At 37.7% G+C, this 21,147-nt stretch overlaps 1 protein-coding gene across 7 annotated transcripts in view; it reads right to left on the bottom strand.

Annotated features, from left to right (window-relative positions):
• The window catches only part of NAA15 (N-alpha-acetyltransferase 15, NatA auxiliary subunit), an 85,239-nt gene that overhangs the window by 51,611 nt on the left and 12,481 nt on the right, over positions 1-21,147 (bottom strand). The window contains exon 1 of one of the 7 annotated variants that reach the window (XM_023739748.1): positions 3,733-4,145. The exons of 5 other annotated variants lie outside the window; for them this stretch is intronic. In XM_023739748.1, the coding sequence (XP_023595516.1) occupies positions 3,733-3,735 (3 nt within the window). In that variant the 5' untranslated portion in view covers positions 3,736-4,145. Of the gene's footprint in view, positions 1-1,109; positions 1,122-3,732; positions 4,146-21,147 lie in introns of those variants that run through there. One more of the 7 variants, XM_023739750.1, reaches the window with a different exon arrangement.

The following is a 21,147-nucleotide window of genomic DNA, read 5'->3' on the forward strand; positions in this document are numbered from 1 at the left end:
GTGAAGTCACTCCCGAGGTTCACTGTTCAGTCAGGGATTGGATAGCCCCATAAAACAAAACAGGACTAATAAGGCACAGCTGTCCAGGGACAAGGACTAGAAGGCAGGAGGGGACAGGAAAGCTGGTGATAGGGAACCCAAGGTTGAGAAGGGACACTGTTGACATGTCGTGGGGTTGTTAACCGTCATAGGGCAATATGTGTAATGTTTAATGAGAAACTATTTTGTTCTGTAAACCTTCATCTAGAAGAACAAAAAAATATATATATCTATGTGAGATCAAATTGACAAAGCAACTCAAAAGGTTTGATGAGAAGCCTAGGGGACAGTGCATTGAAGATAATGGTGATGGAGTAATTTGGAAAAGGATAGTGAAAATTGCAGCACAACTAGTAAGACTGTCAGCAATGTCACTGAATGGTACATGTAGAAATTTTTGAAATGGTGTATCTTTGGCTATGTATATTTTCACCAAAAAAAAAAAAAAAAAGGTCAAGAAGGGAGAGTGTTGATATGTCGTGGGGTTGTTAACCAATGTCATAAAACAATATGTGTACTGACTGTTTAACGAGAAACTATTTGCTCTGTAAACCTTCAACTAAAGTACTATAAAAAAAAATTTTTTTTAAAAAGGATCTGTATTTAACATGAAAAGATGCTCAGTATCTTCAGAGATGCAAATTAAAACCACAATAAAATATCACTTCACTCCCGTAGGATGGCTAAGAGAAAAAATTTTATAGAAAGGTGGAAAATAACAAATGTTGGCAAGGATGTGGGGAAACTGGAATCCTTATTCACTGCTGGTAGCAGTGCAAAATGGTACAGCCGTTGTGGGAAGCAGTTTGGCAGTTTCTCAAAAAACTGAAAATAGAACTACCATATCACCTAGCAATCCCACTTCTAGGTATATACCCAAGGGACTTAAAGGCAGAGCCTTGAGAACAGACACATGTACATTAATGTTCACTGCAGCTAAAGAGTAGAAACAATCTAAATGTCCATCAACGGATGAATGGATAAACAAAATATGGTACATACATACAGTGGAATACTACTCAGCCATAAAGAGAAATGAAGGCCTGATAAATGCTATAACATGGATTAACCTTGAAAACATCCTGCTGATTGAAATAAGTCAATCACAAAAGGACAAATATTGTTGAACTGCTGTATGCTGCGCTGTGTATATCATCACCCCAAAAAGTAATTTAAAAAAAAAATCTGTATTCAGAATAAGGAACCCTGGTACTGCAGTGATCACAGCGCTCGGATGCTACTCGAAGGGTCGGTGGTTCGAACCCATAAGCCGCCGCTCTGCAGGAGAAAAGATGTGTCCATCTGCTTCTCTAAAGATTTACAGTCTTCAAACCCTATGGGACAGTTTGACTCTGTCCAATAGGGTCACTGTAAGTCAGAATCTACTCCATGGCAATGGGTTTGGTTTGGGTTCGGGTGTACATCTACTCTTCACTTACCAACTATCTCGCATTTCCCATTTATGACAATAGTATAAAATCTACTGTTTGCACATGCCAGGCAGCTAAGCCAGGCTAAGGGCTTGACCTACTTGGAGCCCGGGGCACCAAGGTGCTGTGCTCCGTGTCAATCTGCGCCAGGCCGAAGGCAGGGAGTGTGGTGGCAGCCTGGCTAGTGGGGGCGGCAAGGCCCCAGCCGCACCGCGCAGGTGCCTGTCTTGCAACTGTCGCTTCATGCCCTCCATGGGCCACCAGCGGTGCGAGCCCCAGGATGGTGGCTAGGAGCCCGAGCCACCGTGCACCTGGGCTGCTACCCAAAAGCGCAGCTTGAGGTGTTGGCACTGCTGCTTAAGGACAGCGGCTTGGTGTTGGCCACCACACTCACGGCCGCTTCGCTCGCCCTGGTTGCCTGCCGGTGTCAAGACGCACGATCTTTTGGTGGACTGTGGCCTGAGCCATGCTCTGGGCCCTGCGCCTGCCTGACTGCTGGACCCATGCAGCTCAAGAAGCAGCATGCTCAAAGAGACTGGAGAAACCCCGAGAGTATGACCCCCCAGAGACCCTTTTAGCTCAGTTGTAAAGTCACTTCTGAGGTTCACCGTTCAGCCAGGGAGCAGACAGTCCCATAAAACAAAATGGGACTAATGAGGCACAGCAGCCCAGGGACAAGCACTAGAAGGCAGAAGGGGACAGGAAAGCTGGTGATAGGGAACCCAAGGTTGAGTAAGGACACCGTTGACGTGTAGTGAGTGGGGTTGTTAACCACTGTCATAAGGCAACATGTGTACTGTTCAATGAGAAACTATTTTGTTCTGTAAACCTTCATCTAAAGTGAGAATAGCAGCACAACTGGAAGAGTGTAGTCGATGTCAATGAACTGTGCATATAGAAATTTTTGAAATGGTGTACCTTTGGCTATGTGGATTTTCACCAAAAAACAAAAAACAAAAACCTCAGGGGAAAAAAAAAAAAAGGAGGAGCATGCTGCCACTGGCATGCCAGTGCTCAACCAGGTAGCCAGGCTGCTGGGCATTTTTGCATAACGACCTGGTCTTTGGAACCTAACCATGTCAATAAGTGAGGAGTGGGTTCAGTCAGAACGGCACTAGACTTTTATTCCAAATAACTAAATGTTGCTGAAAGCCAGCAAACAACTACATATATAGCCTTCAAAATTCAGAGTGAAAGTTAAGTTTCAACCTAGAATTCTATAAACAGCCAAACCATCGATCAATTTTACAGGTAAATGACATTTTAAGGCTTCTCAGAAAGTTAAAATTTTATCTCAATGCACTCCTCCTTGTGAAACCGCCAAAACGGAATTAAAAAAATAAGACAATGTGATTCAGTGAAAAAGGAATCTAGTACAGAAAAAATGATTAGAGACAACCAGTTTACAGGAGAGCACGAAGCCAAAGGCCATCACAGAATAGGTTTCCAGCAAAGGTAAAAATGGAACTGGTGTACTTGATAATATAATAAATATTATTTATAAGCACATGACAGAAATACAGGCACATTTGGGGAAAATGAACAATAGATCTACAGAAAAACAGGCAAATGACTAAATGAGATAGGTGTTAACTCCAGGAAAAACAAAGGCTTGTACAAGGATATGTGGCCTTTGTGTGACATTTGGCTTAACAGTGAACAATACACGCATAGTTATAAAACTATAAATATTTAGTACTGGTTCATCAAAAAACCAAACCAACTTGTGATATAAGTATGTGGGGGCAGTGAGGAAAAGAAAAGTGGGTAAATGTGTGAATGAGGAATCTTTAAGTCCTTATCTTCCATAACAAGAAGTCAACAAATGTCTAAAAGAAATGTTATCAGAGAAAACAAGCTAAAAGGACTGAGGATACTTGACTCTAGAATGGAAAATTAAGAGGAGGGGGAGATTAGGTAACATATTACTGCTATTTGACTTGAGTATCAACATGTGTTCTTCTTATAATAATAACTATTTCTGAAAGCATTGTATTTGTCACAGGAAAAAACCCGCATCCAAAACGTATGATAATCTACACCAGAATTCACTGTCATAAATTTTTTTTAAATTTTATCTGCAATTTTTAAAGCAATATATTTGAAACTTGGGAGGGACAATTAATGCAAGTGATGATAAACTCATAACAGAAAAAACTTTTAAGAAAATTTATAGAAACAAAACAATAAATATAGAAATCAATTGCTTAACATTACAGCCCAGCCAACTACAAAGTTGTTCTATAGACAACTATGTACTCACCATCTCAATGTGTTTCACATCTCAAACTTAATACAGTATATCCAAAACAGATTATTTCCCAAAACCTATTCCTTGCCATAGTCTTTGCCATCTCAATACTCTTCCCTCAAGCCACTTAACCAAATCATCAAAACAAAAAACCTAATCATCTTTGGTGTTTCTCCTTTCTTCATCCTCCTATCCTCAAGTAGGTTCTCTCAGGCCTACTTTCTCTGTAATAACTTTCAAACTGATGTGCAAATATTGTTTCTGCTCTCCTCAATCAACTCTGCAGAGTGATTTCAGGGACAAGGCAGAAGAAACGACAGAAGCAGGAACTTGAGAGATTTCATTATCCACGTGTAGCTAAAGAAGCATAACAAGATTGAGCAACTAAATTCAGTGCTATTATTAGCAGGAAGCTTAAAAATAATGTAATTTTCTTATAATAATTATAATACTAATAAAAAGAAGTAAAAGTTTTGGTGTAAAGACCAAACCAATTAAAAGAAAGAATTACTCTTGTCATTGTTTTCTAGAACTATATACAAAGAAGAGTTTAATTATCATTGTTCTTTAAATCTTCATTAGTTTTCTGAAAATCTGTTTCTGTAAAAACAGAGTCAGGAGACTTTCACTTTGGGCTATGACGGAGTAAGTGAAGCTGAACTTGCCCTTCTACTGTAAACAATAACACTGAACGAATATATGAAATAACTGTTGTAAGACATTAGATAACAGGCTGCGCAGGACTGTAAACCATGAGAGAGGGGGAAAGAACAAGATGATCTCTAGGAATGCCACTGCTTAACACCTGGAGGCACTTTCTGGATTACAGAACAGAGGAAGGGATCTCAAGTAGAGCTCAGCAGACCACAGAGTTGAAGAGACAGAGACTGAAGTTCAAGGAGGCTGAGGTACTCCCTGCAAGGCAGAATACTGAAAATGATGGAGCTACGCAGAGAAAGAGATTCAAAAATGTGCCTGGGGTTCCCATGCATCTGTTGCTGAATTTGTTGAATACTAAGCCATGTATACATGAGGTGAAACTTCATGAGGCCAGACAAAGAATGATCATGAAGCAGTAAGTTGAAAATTTTTCAGGGTTCACATAGGGCTGGGAATTCCAAATAGTCAGAATTCAGTAAAGACTGCAGAAAGATCACACCTTACTTGTAGACATAAACTAGCCCTAGCCACTCTAGACCTACCCTATAAAAGCCTCAAAAGGACCAGGTTGATATACAAATGCCTTCACTGCCTGTCACAACAAAGTCCAATACTCTTGAAAGACAGTTAAATCCAATAAAACAGAGAAGCAGAAAAACATGACGTATAAGCAGGAGAAATGAAAGAGGGAAGTAACAGAATTATTAGACAAGGATGTCAAAACAACTACTATTACAAATATGCTCAAGAATTGAGAGGAAAGTATAAGCATATGACAAGATAAATGGAGAAAAGAGGAAATTCTAGAGATGAAAAAAACATTATCTAAAACGAAAACTTGACCAGATAAAAGATGACTATGGCACTGCAGAAGAAAAGATCAGTGAACAGCAATAGAAAACTACCCAAACCGAAGTATAGACAGAAAAAATAAACTAGCAGAGCCACAGTGACCCTTCTTCACAACAGAAAAATAAACTGCAAAAGCACTGCAGATCTAAATATGAAAGGTAAAACGAGAAAGCTTCTAGAAAAAACATACAAAGTACCTTCATTACTTTGGATAGGCAAGGTTCCTTAAAGAGGAAATTTTAAATGTTCAACATAGAGAGTAAAAAGTGGCAAGCCAGAGAAGACATCTGCAATAAATATATCCGACAAAGATCTTATATCCGGTATATATATATATATAACTCCTACAAACCAACAGCAATTAGGCAGGAAGTCCAAGAAAAAATGGGCAGGAGTCCTAAACAAACACATCCCAAAAGAGGTTATCTTAATGGCCAATATACATGGGAAAAAAAGAAGTGCTCAATTACATTATAAACACAACGTAATACCATTAAATTAAATTAAAGACAATACCAACTATTATTGAGGTTATGGAGCAAGTGGAACAAACTCTCATATACTGCTGGTAGAAGTGAAAATTGTTCAACAACTTTAAAAAACTATTTGGCAGAATGAATTTTATGGTCTAAAAATTGTAGGAAAGGCCATAAAAATGGCACTGGCCACTAGCCTACTGCTCTGCTTGCTGTGCTACTGGCCACTGTCTGGGGAGGCCATCTGACTCTGAACTCTTGATGAGGCTGAGGTGAGGCATCCCTTGCCATACTTTGCTACTTCTGCCATGCCTCAGCTCAGAAGCAGCCCCGTTTCCTGGGTACGTGGCTGAGGTGGCCAAGGCACTGCCTGCTCAGGATCCTGGCACCTTCAACTGGGTTCAACTTGAATTTACGCCTTCCTTACTTAGGCCTGTTTTGACCACAAGTTTGGCATCTGAGAGGGAGCAAAGCAGGCTCTTACTCATGTATCTAACTTGCTGTCACAGTGTAAATTTGACTACTGGAAGAACTTAAGGCCAAAGAGGTGCTACATGTATTGAAATAAAAGGTTACTTCACTGCCTGACAACCATAAAAATGCCTGTGCTAGCCAACATAGATGAAATTGTATACACATCAGCAGTAGACATCTCCATTTACTATGATGAGAAAGTAGGTTGCTAACATCCTTAAGTGCTTTTGGTATCTAACCAATGCCAACATCCCCGGTGACACTTTAAATAGAGCCAATATATTCCTGTTTAAATTGGGGGATTCAGAATATGGAAACTAAAAAAAAACTTCTTAGTGAAGCTATGAATTTCAGAGAGATTTTACCAAAGAAGCCTAACTGGATGTGATGGTTAATTTTATTTATCAGCTTGGCCTACTATGTTTCCCAGTTGTTTGGCCAAACTCTAGTCTAGCTGTTGTAATGAACTAGTTTCATGTGATTAAATCAGATGTCCCTGGGTAGAACAGATCACCTTCCCTTAAGCCCTCGGCTGCTAACCAAAAGGTCAGCAGTTCGAACCCACCAGCTGCTCTGGGGGAGAAAGATACGGCAGTCTGTTTCCGTAAAGATTCACAGCCTTGAAAACCCTGGCAGTTCTACTCTGTCCTATAGGGTCGCTGAGTCGAAATCGGCTCGACAGCAATGGGTTAATGTAATGTAATGTGTTGTTATTAGCTGCCGTTTAGTAGATTTTGACTCATGGCAACCCCATGTGTTGCACAGTAGAACTCTTCCATAGGGTTTTCAAGGCTGTGACTTTTTGGAAGCAGATCATCAGGCCTGTCTGCTAAGGCATCTCTGGGTGTGACCAAATTACCAACCTTTCAGCTAGTAGTCAAGTGCTTAACTCGTTTGTACTGCCCAGGTACCGTAATGTAATGTAATTGTGTTGTTGTTAGTTGCTGTCAAGTCAGCTCCAACTCATAAGAGACTTTATGTATAACAGAATGAAAAGTTACCTGGTCCTGTACCATCTTTATGATCACTGGTATGCTTGAGTCTACTGCTGGGACTATTGTTATCAACCCATCTAACTGAGGGTTTCCCTCATTTTCACTGACTTTCTATCAAACAGGATGTCCTTTTCTAGCAACTGGTCTTCCCTGATGGAAAAGGCACATTTTAGTCATCATAGTGACATGTTTGCTTTTTAAAACTTTTAAAAGGTCATTTGCTACAGATTTTCTCAATGCAAATACACTGCTAGATTTCCATACTGCTTCCATGGATGCTGACTGTTGGTTCAAGTAGAATGAAATCATTGACAACTTGGATGACTTCTTCATGTATCATGATTTTGTTTATTGGTCCATTTGTGAGGATTTTTGTTTTCTTCCCATTCAGATGTAATCCATACCGAAGGTTGTAGTCTTTGACCTCCATTAATAAGTGCTTCAAATTGCCTTCATTTTCGGCAAGCAAGGTTGTTAGTAAGTCTTCCTCCAATCCGTTTGCCATATACATACAATCCTGCTGCACACCTTTTCCAATTCTGAACCACTCAGTATCCCCTGCAGGATAACTCACATCTAAGGTAATATAATGCAATCACCTTCTACCGTATAATGTGATCACCTTCCACAATGCAATCTAACGTAATGTAATCAATAACTTGGAAGTCATACCAGTATAGGGTGGATGCTAAACCTAATCACTTCTGAGTTATAAAAAGATCAGAATAGGCACAGACAGACACACACACACACACACACACAGGGAAGACAGATCTTCTTTAAGCAAAAGAATGCCAAGATCTCTCACAGACACCAGAACCAGGAATACAGCTCACAGAACAAATCAACAGAATCGAGACCCTGATTTGGCCTTTTAGCATCCAGAACTGTAAAAAATAAATTTCTGTTCTTTAAAGCCATCCACTTGTGGCATTTCTATTATGGCAGCATTAAGTAACAGATACCAGACCACAGCACAGACTGGACACTTAAAAGTCATTAAAATAATCTTTCTTGGAAAAATCAGCTTATAGACTTTTAACAATTGCTATGAAAAATTAACGAAGAAAAATGTTTGGATCATCTGATCTTCACTTATTCAAGTCTATAGATTACTTTTGTATTATTTTGAAATACTTTTTGTAGTAAACTGGCATGATACTATAAACCATTTTCCAGATTGTTATCACTTCTTTAAAGGAGGTCAAAGCAAAAAAAACTACAGAACAACAGCACTTCATTGGTGTCACACTGAGTATAATGTCCAGTGCTACATACATATGTAGATATACAAACTATAATTTAGTTCATAATAAAGTACTGAAAAATCTAAAAAAAAATTATACCTCAACAAACCTGATTTTTAAAACAGTTTGGCAATATTTAAGAAAACTAACCATACACATGCCCTCTGACCTAGCAATTCCAATCTTAGATAGATGCCCAACAGAAATATAAAAAAATATTTACCAAAACATAGAAAAAAGAACAGAAATAGAATTTATGAATAGCTGAGGTTACAAAAATATGCAAAAAACACAAAAAGGGCACCCCAAATTAATGACATACTTGAATTACACAACAGTAAATCACCAAAAGCTTAACAATAGTCTCTTTCAATTGGCTTTGTATTATAAAATTACTTTTATACCGAAGGCTTAAATTCACCAAAGCCAATGTAGTAAATATGATACAAAACGAATCTAGGTCTTCTCTGTTAAAATACAAAAATCACAAAATGTCATCACTGTGTCATAATCCTAGCATTATATTTCAAGGTAATTTGTACATACCAGAAAAATTATGGATGGAAAAATTTACTTCAAATAGTTACATAGTAAGTGAAGTAACAAAAAAAGCTGCATTTGGAATCAAACAGCTCTGCTTTCAAACCCTGACTTTAAACAATAAAACTAGCCATGTAATCTTAAGTACTTTGCTGAGTATCAAAGAGAATCATAATGCCAAATCATGGAGATGAATCATCAGAAAATGACATTCAAAACACTTAGTAATAATAATAGCTAATACTTACTTTGAATTTGCTGTGTGCCAGGCACTGTGCTACTGCTTTAAAGGAACAACTCATTCAATCTTAACAATGGTATAAAGTAGGTACTCTTATTTTCCTCAATTTACAGATGAGATAGCTAAATTCTAGGAAGGTTATTTAACTTGGCCAAAGTCATACAGCTATTAAGTGACGATGGTAACAAGATTTGAACCCAGACAATCTGGCTCCAGAGCCATTACACTTAACCATTATACTATAACTACCTCTCTATTACAGTGCCTAGTACATTTAAAGAAAATAAAATGTAGTCTTTAAAACAATATAAAGCTATTAATTAACACAATACATAGCCATTGTAGAAAGCTTAAAAAAAAACCTCATTACAGAGATAATTCATATTAATATTCTAACATTTTTTAAGAAGAAAGTTTTAATTCAAAATTTACAGTTTACTATCCTACAGTGTAAATGTAAACCTATAAATATAACCCATATGAACATACGGAAGTTATATGCACTGATATTCTTATTTGACGTGCACAAAGTGACTTTATTTTGTATGGTTTAATTTAAAATATTCAGGATTCCGGTTGTTTTTTCTTGGTCTTACTGGGAATACCCTATAACTGTTTATAGTGCCACATTTTTCAAAGAGATTTCACACTAACATTTGATCTTCATGAGAATTCTGTAAACTTAGCACAAAATGTTCAAGCCTCCTTGTACAGATAAGATGTCAAAAACAAGCAACGTGCAAGTTTACATACCTAGTTAGTGGTAAAAATCAGACTACAATCTAGGCCTGCTGACCAGGTTTAGAGCTCTTTCCACCACATACAGAAATTTTATTTATATAAATGTTAGTAAAACTATGAGTTTAAATCTTTCAACAGATCTTCTAATAAACAAATTCAACTGTTATTACACCTTTTGTTTCCTTGCTTACTCAAGTTTATAACCAAATGGGTAATAAAAACACCGAAAATAAGGTAAGGAAAAGGAACACACATACACACAAACACAGAATAATTAACCAAATGGATTATCTCATATAATTAAGAGTTTAACACACGAAAATTAAAATCCAAGTCTTTCCCCTTTCTTTGAATAAGATATGACTACCCTATAGCACTTGGCTTTTTATTTTCTCATACTTCAGAATAGTAATTTTTAGTTCCTAATGATTATTCCATCCCCAATTAATAACACTAATGGTCTTCCATATTGAAATTATACTCAGTGCCATTAACCCAGTTATCTCCTGTCAACCTGACTTGTGAAAGTAATTTAGAACGACATAACCCTCCAAATAATTGCTAAGGATTCATCTCTTCTCCATCAAGAATCAGTATGTGTTTAAGGGAATAGATCTCTATCTCTTTTCCTAAAAGCCCTGCTTCTATAACAGGTTACTCATTACAAATGAGTAGTTTTCTCACAGCTTAAAGGAAAAACTAAAATACAACACATATTCAATTCAGTTTAATCACATAAACTTTCTTTAAAACTTCTGTTCTTGCCCACTGATAAACTCCAGTAGCAAATAAAGAAAAAGAAAAATAGGAAATAGTGCATCGTTATTTCATTTAAAAGTTTCCCTTTTCCCTACAGAGGTATACTGTAGAAGCTCATATCTATGTATAATTCAGCTTTAATACAGATTTTGTCTTATTAAAACGGAATCTCATAAAAGCAGTCTTAAAGTAGAAGATATAATTATAAAGAATCTCTTTTGGAATCATTCAAAAGGTGTAAACGCATACAAAATGAAAAAAATAGGTTTATCTGCTTGTTTAAGGAATCACATGTAACACTACCACTGAAGTTCATTCTACAGGACCACATGAGAGAAATGGTATGACAAGACTCTTAATGTTGTCTTTTTAACAAAACCAGTAGGCTTAAAGTAAGTCTTTAGAGAACTTACTCTTTTATTTAGGGAAAGAGATACAAAATATTACATACGGTATACTTTAAGCAAACGTCTCATATTCAATTCATTATAAAATGGGTTTTGTAAAATGGCATGTTGGACACACATACTAAATTCTCCATAATACAATCACTGCATTAAATAAAAATACAATTCTACAATCCCTTATCTGAAACTCTTGGGTTTGGGGAGTTCCTGAAATTTCAGAATAGCAAGTAAGAGTTTCCCTTGGTATGGAATCAATGCCGTAATACTCTGTTAATTCCAAATTAAACATACAGTAGAATATTATTCTTCACCAGCAGTTAAAAATTTTTAAATATTAACAATGTGCTATGGAAACAATGAAGCAAAACAGGATACAATTAAAACAGACTGAATTACTCTAACAGATAATAAAATTCCCAGTGCTAAATGCTTCCAATTATATAGGAATAACTGATACCAGATAGCGCTCTTATCAAGTATAGAACTGGAAAGTATATATGTATATATGAAATAATCACTTTCAGCTGTTGGACAACAGCGAAGGCAGGACTGTGATCTCAGATAAGGAAAACAAATGAGGTAAATCCCAAAAAAATCCTTGTTTCTGGCTGGAGGCATTTTCCAGACCACAGAATAGGGAGGGTGAACCCAAACAGAGCAAGGCAGTCTCACTGATCCGAGCAGATATCAGAGTTAAAAACTGCTAGGAAAGCTGCAATTTATGAGGCAGGGTACCAGAGAGAACTGCAAGGAGACGCTTCGCATATACGTATAGATATCTTTAATCAAATATTAAGCTGTGCTGTTGCTGTTAGTTGCCATTGAGTCAAACTCCCGGCAAGCCTATACGTAAAGAGTAGAACTGTCTGGAGGGTTCTCAAGGCTCTGACCTTTCGGAAGCAAATTGCCAGCCCTGTCTTCCAAAGTGCCTCTGGGTAGGTTCCAACTACCAAAATTTTGGCTAGCAGTCAGCGCTTAACCGTTTGCACCATCCAGGAACTCCTAAACTGTGGTACACAGCAATATTTCACTGATGCTGGGTAAAGAACTACCAAGTAGATGTGAACTGAGCAATACTGGTGCTCGTACAAGGCTGGGGGATGTCTGAGTTCCAAACATCCAGTTAAGAGACTTCATTAAATACTACAGGATTCAGCAGAGACCCAGAAAAGCCACACCTTAAGAGTAAGGCTAATCTAGATTCACACTGATTAAAGCCGAAAAACAAGCCATGAAAAGAACAAGCCGATCTGCAAATAAATTAACTGCCTGCCAAAACAAAACTCTATTAAGAAAGACAACAGGATCCAGATGTTCGATATCTTAGTGCCCATAATATCGAAAATTATGAAGAACCAAAAATTACTAGAAATGTGAAGAGACAGAAAATTGTGACCTATGTTCTCTAGGGGGAAAAAAAAATCACACACAGAAATGATAATGATGGAAGTAGCAGCAAAAGCTTTAAAAGTTACCATGATGTAATATCAAACGAAGTAAAGGAAAACATGTACACAATCAGAAAACAAATAGGAAATCTCAACAGAAAAAAATGAAATTATTAAAGAATGGAAATTCTAGAACACAAAAATGTAATACGTAAAATGAAAAGTCAACCATATGGGCTTGAAACATTCGATACTATAGTGAATCTGGAGCCACTGCAGTGAATGTAAAACAAAACCAAAAACACACAAAAAGCACATCACAATCCAACTGCCAAAAAGTAATGATAAAGGAAGGAGCCCTGGTGGTGCAAAGGTTAAGCGCTCAGCTGCGACCTGAAAGGCTGGCGGTTTGAACCTACCTAGCCACTCTGCAGGAGAAAGACCTGGTAATCTGCTCTCCTAAAGATTACAGCCTAGAAGACCCTATGGGGCAATTCTACTCTGTCAAAACTGACTCAACAGCACCTAACAATGATAAAAGAGAAAATTATAAAAGCAGTCCAGGAGTGGGGGGTGCCGGTGCCTGTATTATAAAAGAAGGTCTTAACCTTAAGAAATTAGAAAAATAAAAGCAAAATTAAACCCAAACCAAGCAGAAGAAAGGAAACAATAAAGAGCAGAATCAATGAAATAGAAAATTAGAGAAAAAAAATAAGTGAAACCAAAATCTGGTTTTTTGAGAAGATCTAGTCAGAAATGGACAAACTCACTAAAGTGTACAGCACAGAAGAGTAACTAAAGCCCCAGACTTCTAGCCAGACAGTGAAAAGACAAGCCTCAGGGAAACAGGAAGCAGCAGGAATGTTATAGGGAAGGAGAAACTCAGGAAAGCTACCCCACAAAATGGTTTATGAACCCTTGAGCTCACCTCCAAACTGTGCACACATGGATCTTATCCTATTCACAATGTCAAAGACTTTGATAACTGAATGAATAGCTATACTGGCAAAACCCCAAACTGGCTACAGGGTGGCACATATGCAGGACAAACCCAAATAAGACTACAAAGAAACTGGAAACTGAACTGACATTAGAACCACAGCACACAGAAAGGCTGGAACTTGCAGCCTGAATTTAACCAGATTGGTTGGCTGCTAAAACAGAAACAGCAACATTCTTCATAGGATTTAAACAAGACCCAGAGTCTGATAACATAATATTCAAAATATCTAGGATAAAATTCAAAATTACAAGCCATGTGAAGAAAAAGGAAAAACTCAACTTTCATGGGAAAAGACAATCAACAAATGCCAGTGCAGAGATGACACAGATATTTAAGAATTTAAATTGGCTATTATAAAAATGCTGATGCAAGAAATACTAAGCAATTTGAAACACTTAAAATAAACAAACAAAAACTATACAGGCTCAATAGCAGAATGGAGATAACAGAAAAAAGAATCTGTGTACCTGAAGATGGAATCAGTAAAATATACCCAATATGAACAACAGAGAAAAAAGGTATTTTTTAAAAAATGAACAAATCCTCAGGATCCTGTGGAATAATAACAAAAGGTCCAACGTTTCTGTCACAGGAATCCAAGAAGGGGGCACTTTAGGTGTCCAGGCACTGCTCATCAGCACCAGGACTGAGTTGAGGCACTATGGAACCATGTTGTTGTTGCTGTATGCTGTCGAGTCAATTCCGACTCATAGCGACACTACAGGACAGAGTAGAACTGCCCTATAGGGTTTCCAAGGAGCGGCTGGTGGATTCTAACTGCTGACCTTTTGGTTAGCAGCCTGAGCTCTCAACCACTTCACCAACAGGGCTCCATGGAACCATGAGGCACTAGTATTTAAGAAATCATGGCATCTGAAACCCACAATATTAAGAAACAGAACTTCCATAATAATATTGAGGATCATTCCACTGATTTTCCCAGAAAAAGGATTTCTAATTTCCCAAATAAGAACATGAAAGAGGTTAAGAAATCTCCAAGACAATTGGCTAATTACATAAATAGAACAGTTGGGACAAGCTGTGAAAAACTACGTAAGGTGATCCACTGCAGAAAGAAACTTCATTACAGGTAGCCCTCCACTTACAGTGTATTCGAGTTCCAATGAACCGCACTTATGATCTTTTTTTTTTTTTTTTACATCTTATCATTAGTAATATGTACTACATACAATGTTGCAACACGTAATTTGCTGACATTATCATTTTCAGATATTCACTCACAAATGTTCAATTTTATGATATACTGTTCAAAACACTGCCATATAGATTTAGTTTTCTAAACTAAATCAGGGGCTTCGGTTGCTTGAAAACATGAGTCCAAACACTGATCACTTTGCTAAAGTCAAAAGGCAGATTCGGGAAGCAGTGAGATGTTGCGACGAAATATATGAAGAAAAAAAGAAAAGGACCATACGGATAACTCTGACTAGAAACACTATCCCCATTCCCAGGGATAATCCAGATGATCCAGAACCTTCTACATGTGGAGTTATTACTGCAACTGACAAAAGCCAGCAACGTTCAACTCTTCATCAAATTTTTATGATTTGTGTATGTTTTTTATGTACGTCTGACTGTATGTATTATTAAAACATAACTGTAAATTTATATGTAATGTTTCCAACCCTAAAGACAAAGATCAGATTTATAAAGAAATTGATTTAAAAAAAAAAGGCAATAACAATAAAAACTTAAAAAAAAAAAAAAAGAGGTATTCGACTTAGATCAACTTACATCAGAACTGACTTACAACAGAGTAGTTGGAATGGAACCCATTTCAAGTCGGGGACTACCTGTATATATGGATTATGCCATAATATAAAGAAAACAAAAATCCTCATAACTGGACCAATAAGCAACACTGTGATAAATGCAGAATACAGTGAAGTTGTCAAGGATTTGATTTTACTTGGATTCACAATTAACACCAACTTGGACGCAGCAGTCAAGAAATCAAACGACATATTGCACTGGACAAATCTGGGGCAAAAGACTTCAAAGTGTTAAAAAGTAAAGATGTAACATCAAGGACTAAGGTGCGCCTGCCCCAAGCCATCGTATTTTCAACTGCCTCATAGGCATGTGAAAGCTGGACAACGAATAAGGAAGACTGAAGAAGAACTGATGCTTCTGAATTACAGTGTTTGTAAAGAATATTGAATATACCACGGACTGCCAGAAAAATGGAAGCCCTGGTGGTGTAGTGGTTAAGAGATACAGCTACTAACCAAAAGGTCAGCAGTTCGAATCCACCAGGCGCTCCTTGGAAACTCTATGGGGCAGTTCTACTCTGTCCTATAGGGTTGCTATGAGTCGGAATCGACTCGACGGCAATGGGTTTGGTTTTTTGTTTTGGGCCAGAAGAATGAACAACTCTGTCTTGGAAAAAGTACAGCCAGAATACTCCTTAGAAGAGAGGATGGCGGGGTTCTGGACAGAGCTGGCGAAGGATGTAAAACAAAATTCTAACTCAAAAAAAGAAAAAAAAAAAAAAACCCAGATTTACTGGCCTAAAGGAGACTGGAGAAATCCCCAGAGTATGGCCCCCAGACACCCTTTTGGCTCAGTGGTGAAGTCACTGCCGACTTCAGCTGAACTCAGCTGGGGATTGGACAGTCCCACAAAACAAAACAGCACTAATGAGGCACAGCAGTCCAGCGACAAGGACTAGAAGGCAGAAGGGGACAGGAAAGCTAGCGATAGGGAACCCAAAGTTGAGTAAGGACAGTGTGACGTGTTGTGAGGTTGTTAACCATTGTCATAGGGCAACATGTGTACTGTTTAATGAGAACCTATTTTGTTCTGCAAACCTTCATTTAAAGTGAGAATAGCAGCATAATTGGAAGAGCATAGTTGATGTCACTGAACTGTGCATGTAGAAATTTTTGAAATCGTGTATCTTTGGCTATGAATATTTTCACCAAAAAAAAAAAAAGGTCAAGAAGGGAGAGGGTTGACATGTTGTGGGGTTGTTAACCAATGACATAAAACAATATGTGTACTACTGTTTCATGAGAAACTATTTGTTCTTGTAAACCTTCACCTGAAGTACAATAAAAATAAATAAATAAAGAAGCGAGGATGGCGAGACTTTGTCTCATGTACTTTGGACACGTCATCAGGAAGGACCAGTCCCTGGAGAAGGACATCATGCTAGGTAAAGGAGAGGGTCAGCTAAAAAGTGGAAGACCCTCAATGAGATGGACTGACACAGTGGCTGCAACAGTGGGCTCAAACACAGAAAGGACTGTCTGGTGCCAGTTCACTCTCTTACCTTCTATTAGTAACACAATCCATTTTTTCGCTGAATAACTATTAAAACCAAAAAACCCACTGCCGTCGAGCTGATTCCAATTCATAGCAGCCCTACAGGACAGAGTAGAACTGCCCCATAGGGCTTCCAAGGCTGTAAATCTTTACGGAAGCAGACCGCCACATCTTTCTCCCACAGAGCGGCTGGTGGGTTTGAATCGCCGACCTTTCAGGTAGCAGCCAAGAGTTTTAACCACTGCACCACCAGCACTAAGCCAAGCTCTATCTTCTCTAACTTCTGTTTACTGATTCTAGATCTGCAAGTGTTCAGTTTGCTTTTATTCAAGCTAAACAGCTTTGTTCTTTTAGCATCCTCATATGAATGTTTTAAGTCCATTTGACATTCTGGGCCACCCCCGAGGTTGAAACAAGTATTGTTCACATACTCCTGGATTTTAAAAAACTAGTAAAATTTCAAAAAACAAATTGGGAATTGAAGTGGGACTGCTTAATTTTTATTTTTCTAAATAATAAGACATCTAAAAAAAATCTATCATTAGTAGTTTATAAAACAAAGGTATCCGAATATTTTAAAAGTAACAAGGAATTAATCTCAAAATAAAACAAATACGAAAGGTCCGTGGGAACTTTATACCAATATTTTTGTCGTGTATCAGTATTAGGCAGTCTCTGGAAGTTTTGGCCCTGAAGTTAAAATTACAAGTATGGTCTTACTGTCAGCAAAATTGAGTGTGACAATCACCACCTGCTTTCTGGATACTGCTATACTCCTGCTAATACAATGTGAAATATGCCAGATTAACCTTATCTTTCTTCCTTTCTTTTTCGGCATTAAATTATGTCACTTGAGAAAAGAAAGTTGGAGGAGGATTTAGCAATACTAATTAATATGAGCAGAACTCTGCTAAAGGAATGCTAAAAGCTATGAACCCTGATGCAAGGGATATAGAATAAAAGCTAAGTAAAACTCAAGATATGTACATATGATTGAGAGCCAGGTATGTAATAGAATCTCACAAATAATTCCAACGAGAAACACTCAAGTTTGCCGGGAACAATGGAGTGGCCACAGGGGCACAGAAACAGAAGTATAATCAATTATACAAAAACTCAACTGTAGATGATTTTAAAGCAAGCACTATTATTTTCAAGCATCGCACCTAAAAATAAATATGAAATCCCTATAGGATAATGGCTACCTCTTAATTTCTAAACACTCTACAAATACTCTTAAAAACCATATAGGCCCAGAAAGAGAGCAAATAGAACACTCACAGGCCACCCCCACAGTATTATAACGAGATGAAGCAACTACAAACTCCAACTTACATGTAAGTGTATAAACATCCAAGACCAGAAGCTCCAATGGGAACTGTCTAAAAGAGAAAAGAACACACCAAGGTCCTAGTGGTGGCTGAATACATGTAATATTAACTAGGATTCACCCTCAGAAGAAGAGGGCCCCATGCTGAGAGGAAGTACTGAGAGCAGATCTGAAATATGAAGGATGAGCGCAATGGCTACTAAGGAATCCAAAAAAAAAAAAATTTAGAAAGTGAGCAGGACTAAAGGTGTCAGTCCTAGCAAGGACTTCTGGCAGAGAGTGCCGCATCTTAGAAGGAGGAAATAGGGAAAGAAGAAAACAGATGAAGATAAGGACTCTACTAAAATAAGACAGAATTATAAGTACAGGAGGCCATTAATTTAAAAAACAGCATTTCACTGCAGCAACAAAAGATGGTAGTCTTGAACTAAGAGATTGAGCCATCCAAACTCTGTTCCAAAAATAAAATTGCCTATATTGCTAGTCCAGTAAAATCCAGCACAAATAACAAACGAAGTACCTAGTACCCATACCAAGTAAATTATAAGAAGTTAAAAAACCTTTTGGTAGATAAAAAACATAGCAAAAACCCGAGCCATAAAACAGGGTATAGATGTAATACAACGCTGCACAAATTTAAAAATAAGTAACAAATGCAGACATGAGGGAAAAAAAAAAAAAATAACCAAACCCACTGCCATAGAGTTGACTCCGACTCATACTGACTCCATAGATGGAGCAGAACTGCCCCACAGGATTTCCAAGAAGTGGCTGGTAGATTCGAATTGCCAACCAGCTGTAGCTCGCTGAAGCTCTTACCCACTGTGCAAACATGAAAGAACACACTGAATCAGAAATTCAAAAATTTAGAATAGATTGGACAAAAAAATAGGAAGATATAAAATGGGAACAGACTGGACTCAGGAAAGAAACAGAATAACAGAAAATCGTCTCAGAAATGAAGACTAAATTACAAGATGTCCTAGAGAGAACAGATACGCTGTAAAGAAACATAGAAAATAGGAATGCTTCTCAAACAAATGAAACAGAAGAAAAGAGATGAAAAGAATCTAAGAAAAAGTAACAGATATAGAAGAAAGGCAAAGAATCCAAAAGGCAAAGATAAAATAGAACAAAACTAATAATCAAAACTATAATTCAAGAAAATTCCTTGAATTGAAAGAAAACATCAGTCTACATGCTGAAACCACATACCTGTAGAAAATTTACCCAGAATAGTCAACACAGAGACATATACCTATAAAACAATTCAATTTTAAAAATAAAGAAAAAACCCTCCAATGTCCAAGCAGAAAAACCAAGTCATCTACAAAGAAAAGAAAATCGGGTTGGCATCGGCAACATACAAGCAAGACAACAGCAGGGCAATATTGTCAAGAAATTTAGGTGTAAGTCAAAGATTTTATATCCAGCCTGTCTTAGTCATCTAGTGCTGCCGTAACAGAAATACCACAAGTGGATGGTTTTAACGAAGAGAAATTTCCTCACAGTCAAAGTAGGCTAAAAGTCCAAATTCAGGGTGTCAGCTCCAGCGGAAGCCTTTTTCTCTCTCTGTCGGCCTTCTCATCAATGTTCCCCCGGACTAGGAGCTTCTCAGCACAGGGACCCCAGTCCAAAGGATGCACTCTGCTCCCAGCACTGCTTTCTTGATGGTATGAGGTCCCCCCGTCTCACTGCTCACTTCTGTCTTTTACATCTCAAGAGATTGCCTCAGGACACAATCCAGTTTTGTAGATCCAGTCCTGCCTTACTAACACCACTGCCACCCATCCTCCCTCATTAACTTCATAGAGGCAGGTTTACAACATACAGGAAAATCACACAGTACCAGGAATCATGGCCTAGCCAAATTGATACACACATTTTTGGGGGGACACAATTCAAACCATGACACAGCCAAACTGTACTTCAAATATTAAGGATATAGGAAAACAGTTTAAATATGTACGAACTTAGGAATTACTTCCACAGGCATTCCTGAGGAATCTACTGGATGATGCCCTTCATCCAAATAAGTGATAATTGGGAGAAAAAATCAGGAAAAGGTCTGCCGGTGAACATTAACTGTATTTAATTAGAGAACTAAATCTAACACAAAGGTGTTGATAGCAGTGCAAGAATCATTATGTAAAATATGCTCTTACAAACTAAAAATAACTAAAAAAATCAGAGGAAAAGAGACGTAGAGGGAAAAAAGGGAAAGCAGATGAAGATCATTCATTACCTCACACATAAGAGGTGAGTAAGACTAAGTGGATTTAATTTAAAGATAACAATCCAAATAGTAGATGCCTAAATAAGAAAAAAGAGGTCTAAGGGAATTTTGAAAGTATAAATATAAAAAGTAACAGACTAAGACAAAAATATAAACCTTCCTAAATTGCAAAAAATATATGAAAACAAAATAAAGCAAAACACCATCAAACAAAATACAAGACACACAGTAAGGATAACATAAAACAAAAATGAAGCCAAATCATTAAAAAAAAAGCTGAAGTTCATAACAGACTATACCTACAACACAGCATGTACTAATATACATGCTTTACCATTTGCCAGGCACTTTCACACATACCTCATTACCTGTCCTGTGAGGTAAGTAAGAAAACTACTGTGTTTTTCTTTCTACTCAGATTTGTAAACTGACTCTTAAAGAGACTAAAAACCAAAAACCAAACCTGCTGCCATGAAGCTGATTCTGACTCACAGCGACCCTACAGGACAGAGCAGAACTACCCCCATCGGGTTTCCAAGGATGGATTTGAACTGCTGACGTTTTGGTTAGCAGCCAAGCTCTTAACCACAGCACCACAAGGGCTCCTAAAGAGGCTAACTGATCCCAAAAAAACAAAAACAAGAAAATCCAACACCTCTGCAACAAAAAGACAAATAATCCTATTAAAAAATGGGCAAAGGAAATGAACGGACACTTCACCAAAGAAGACATTCAAATGGCCAACAGACACATGAGGAAATGCTCCCGATCACTAGCCATTAGAGAAATG

The sequence above is a fragment of the Trichechus manatus genome, unplaced genomic scaffold, assembly GCF_000243295.1.
Source record: "Trichechus manatus latirostris isolate Lorelei unplaced genomic scaffold, TriManLat1.0 scaffold00139, whole genome shotgun sequence".
NCBI classification, from domain to species: Eukaryota; Metazoa; Chordata; class Mammalia; order Sirenia; family Trichechidae; genus Trichechus; species Trichechus manatus.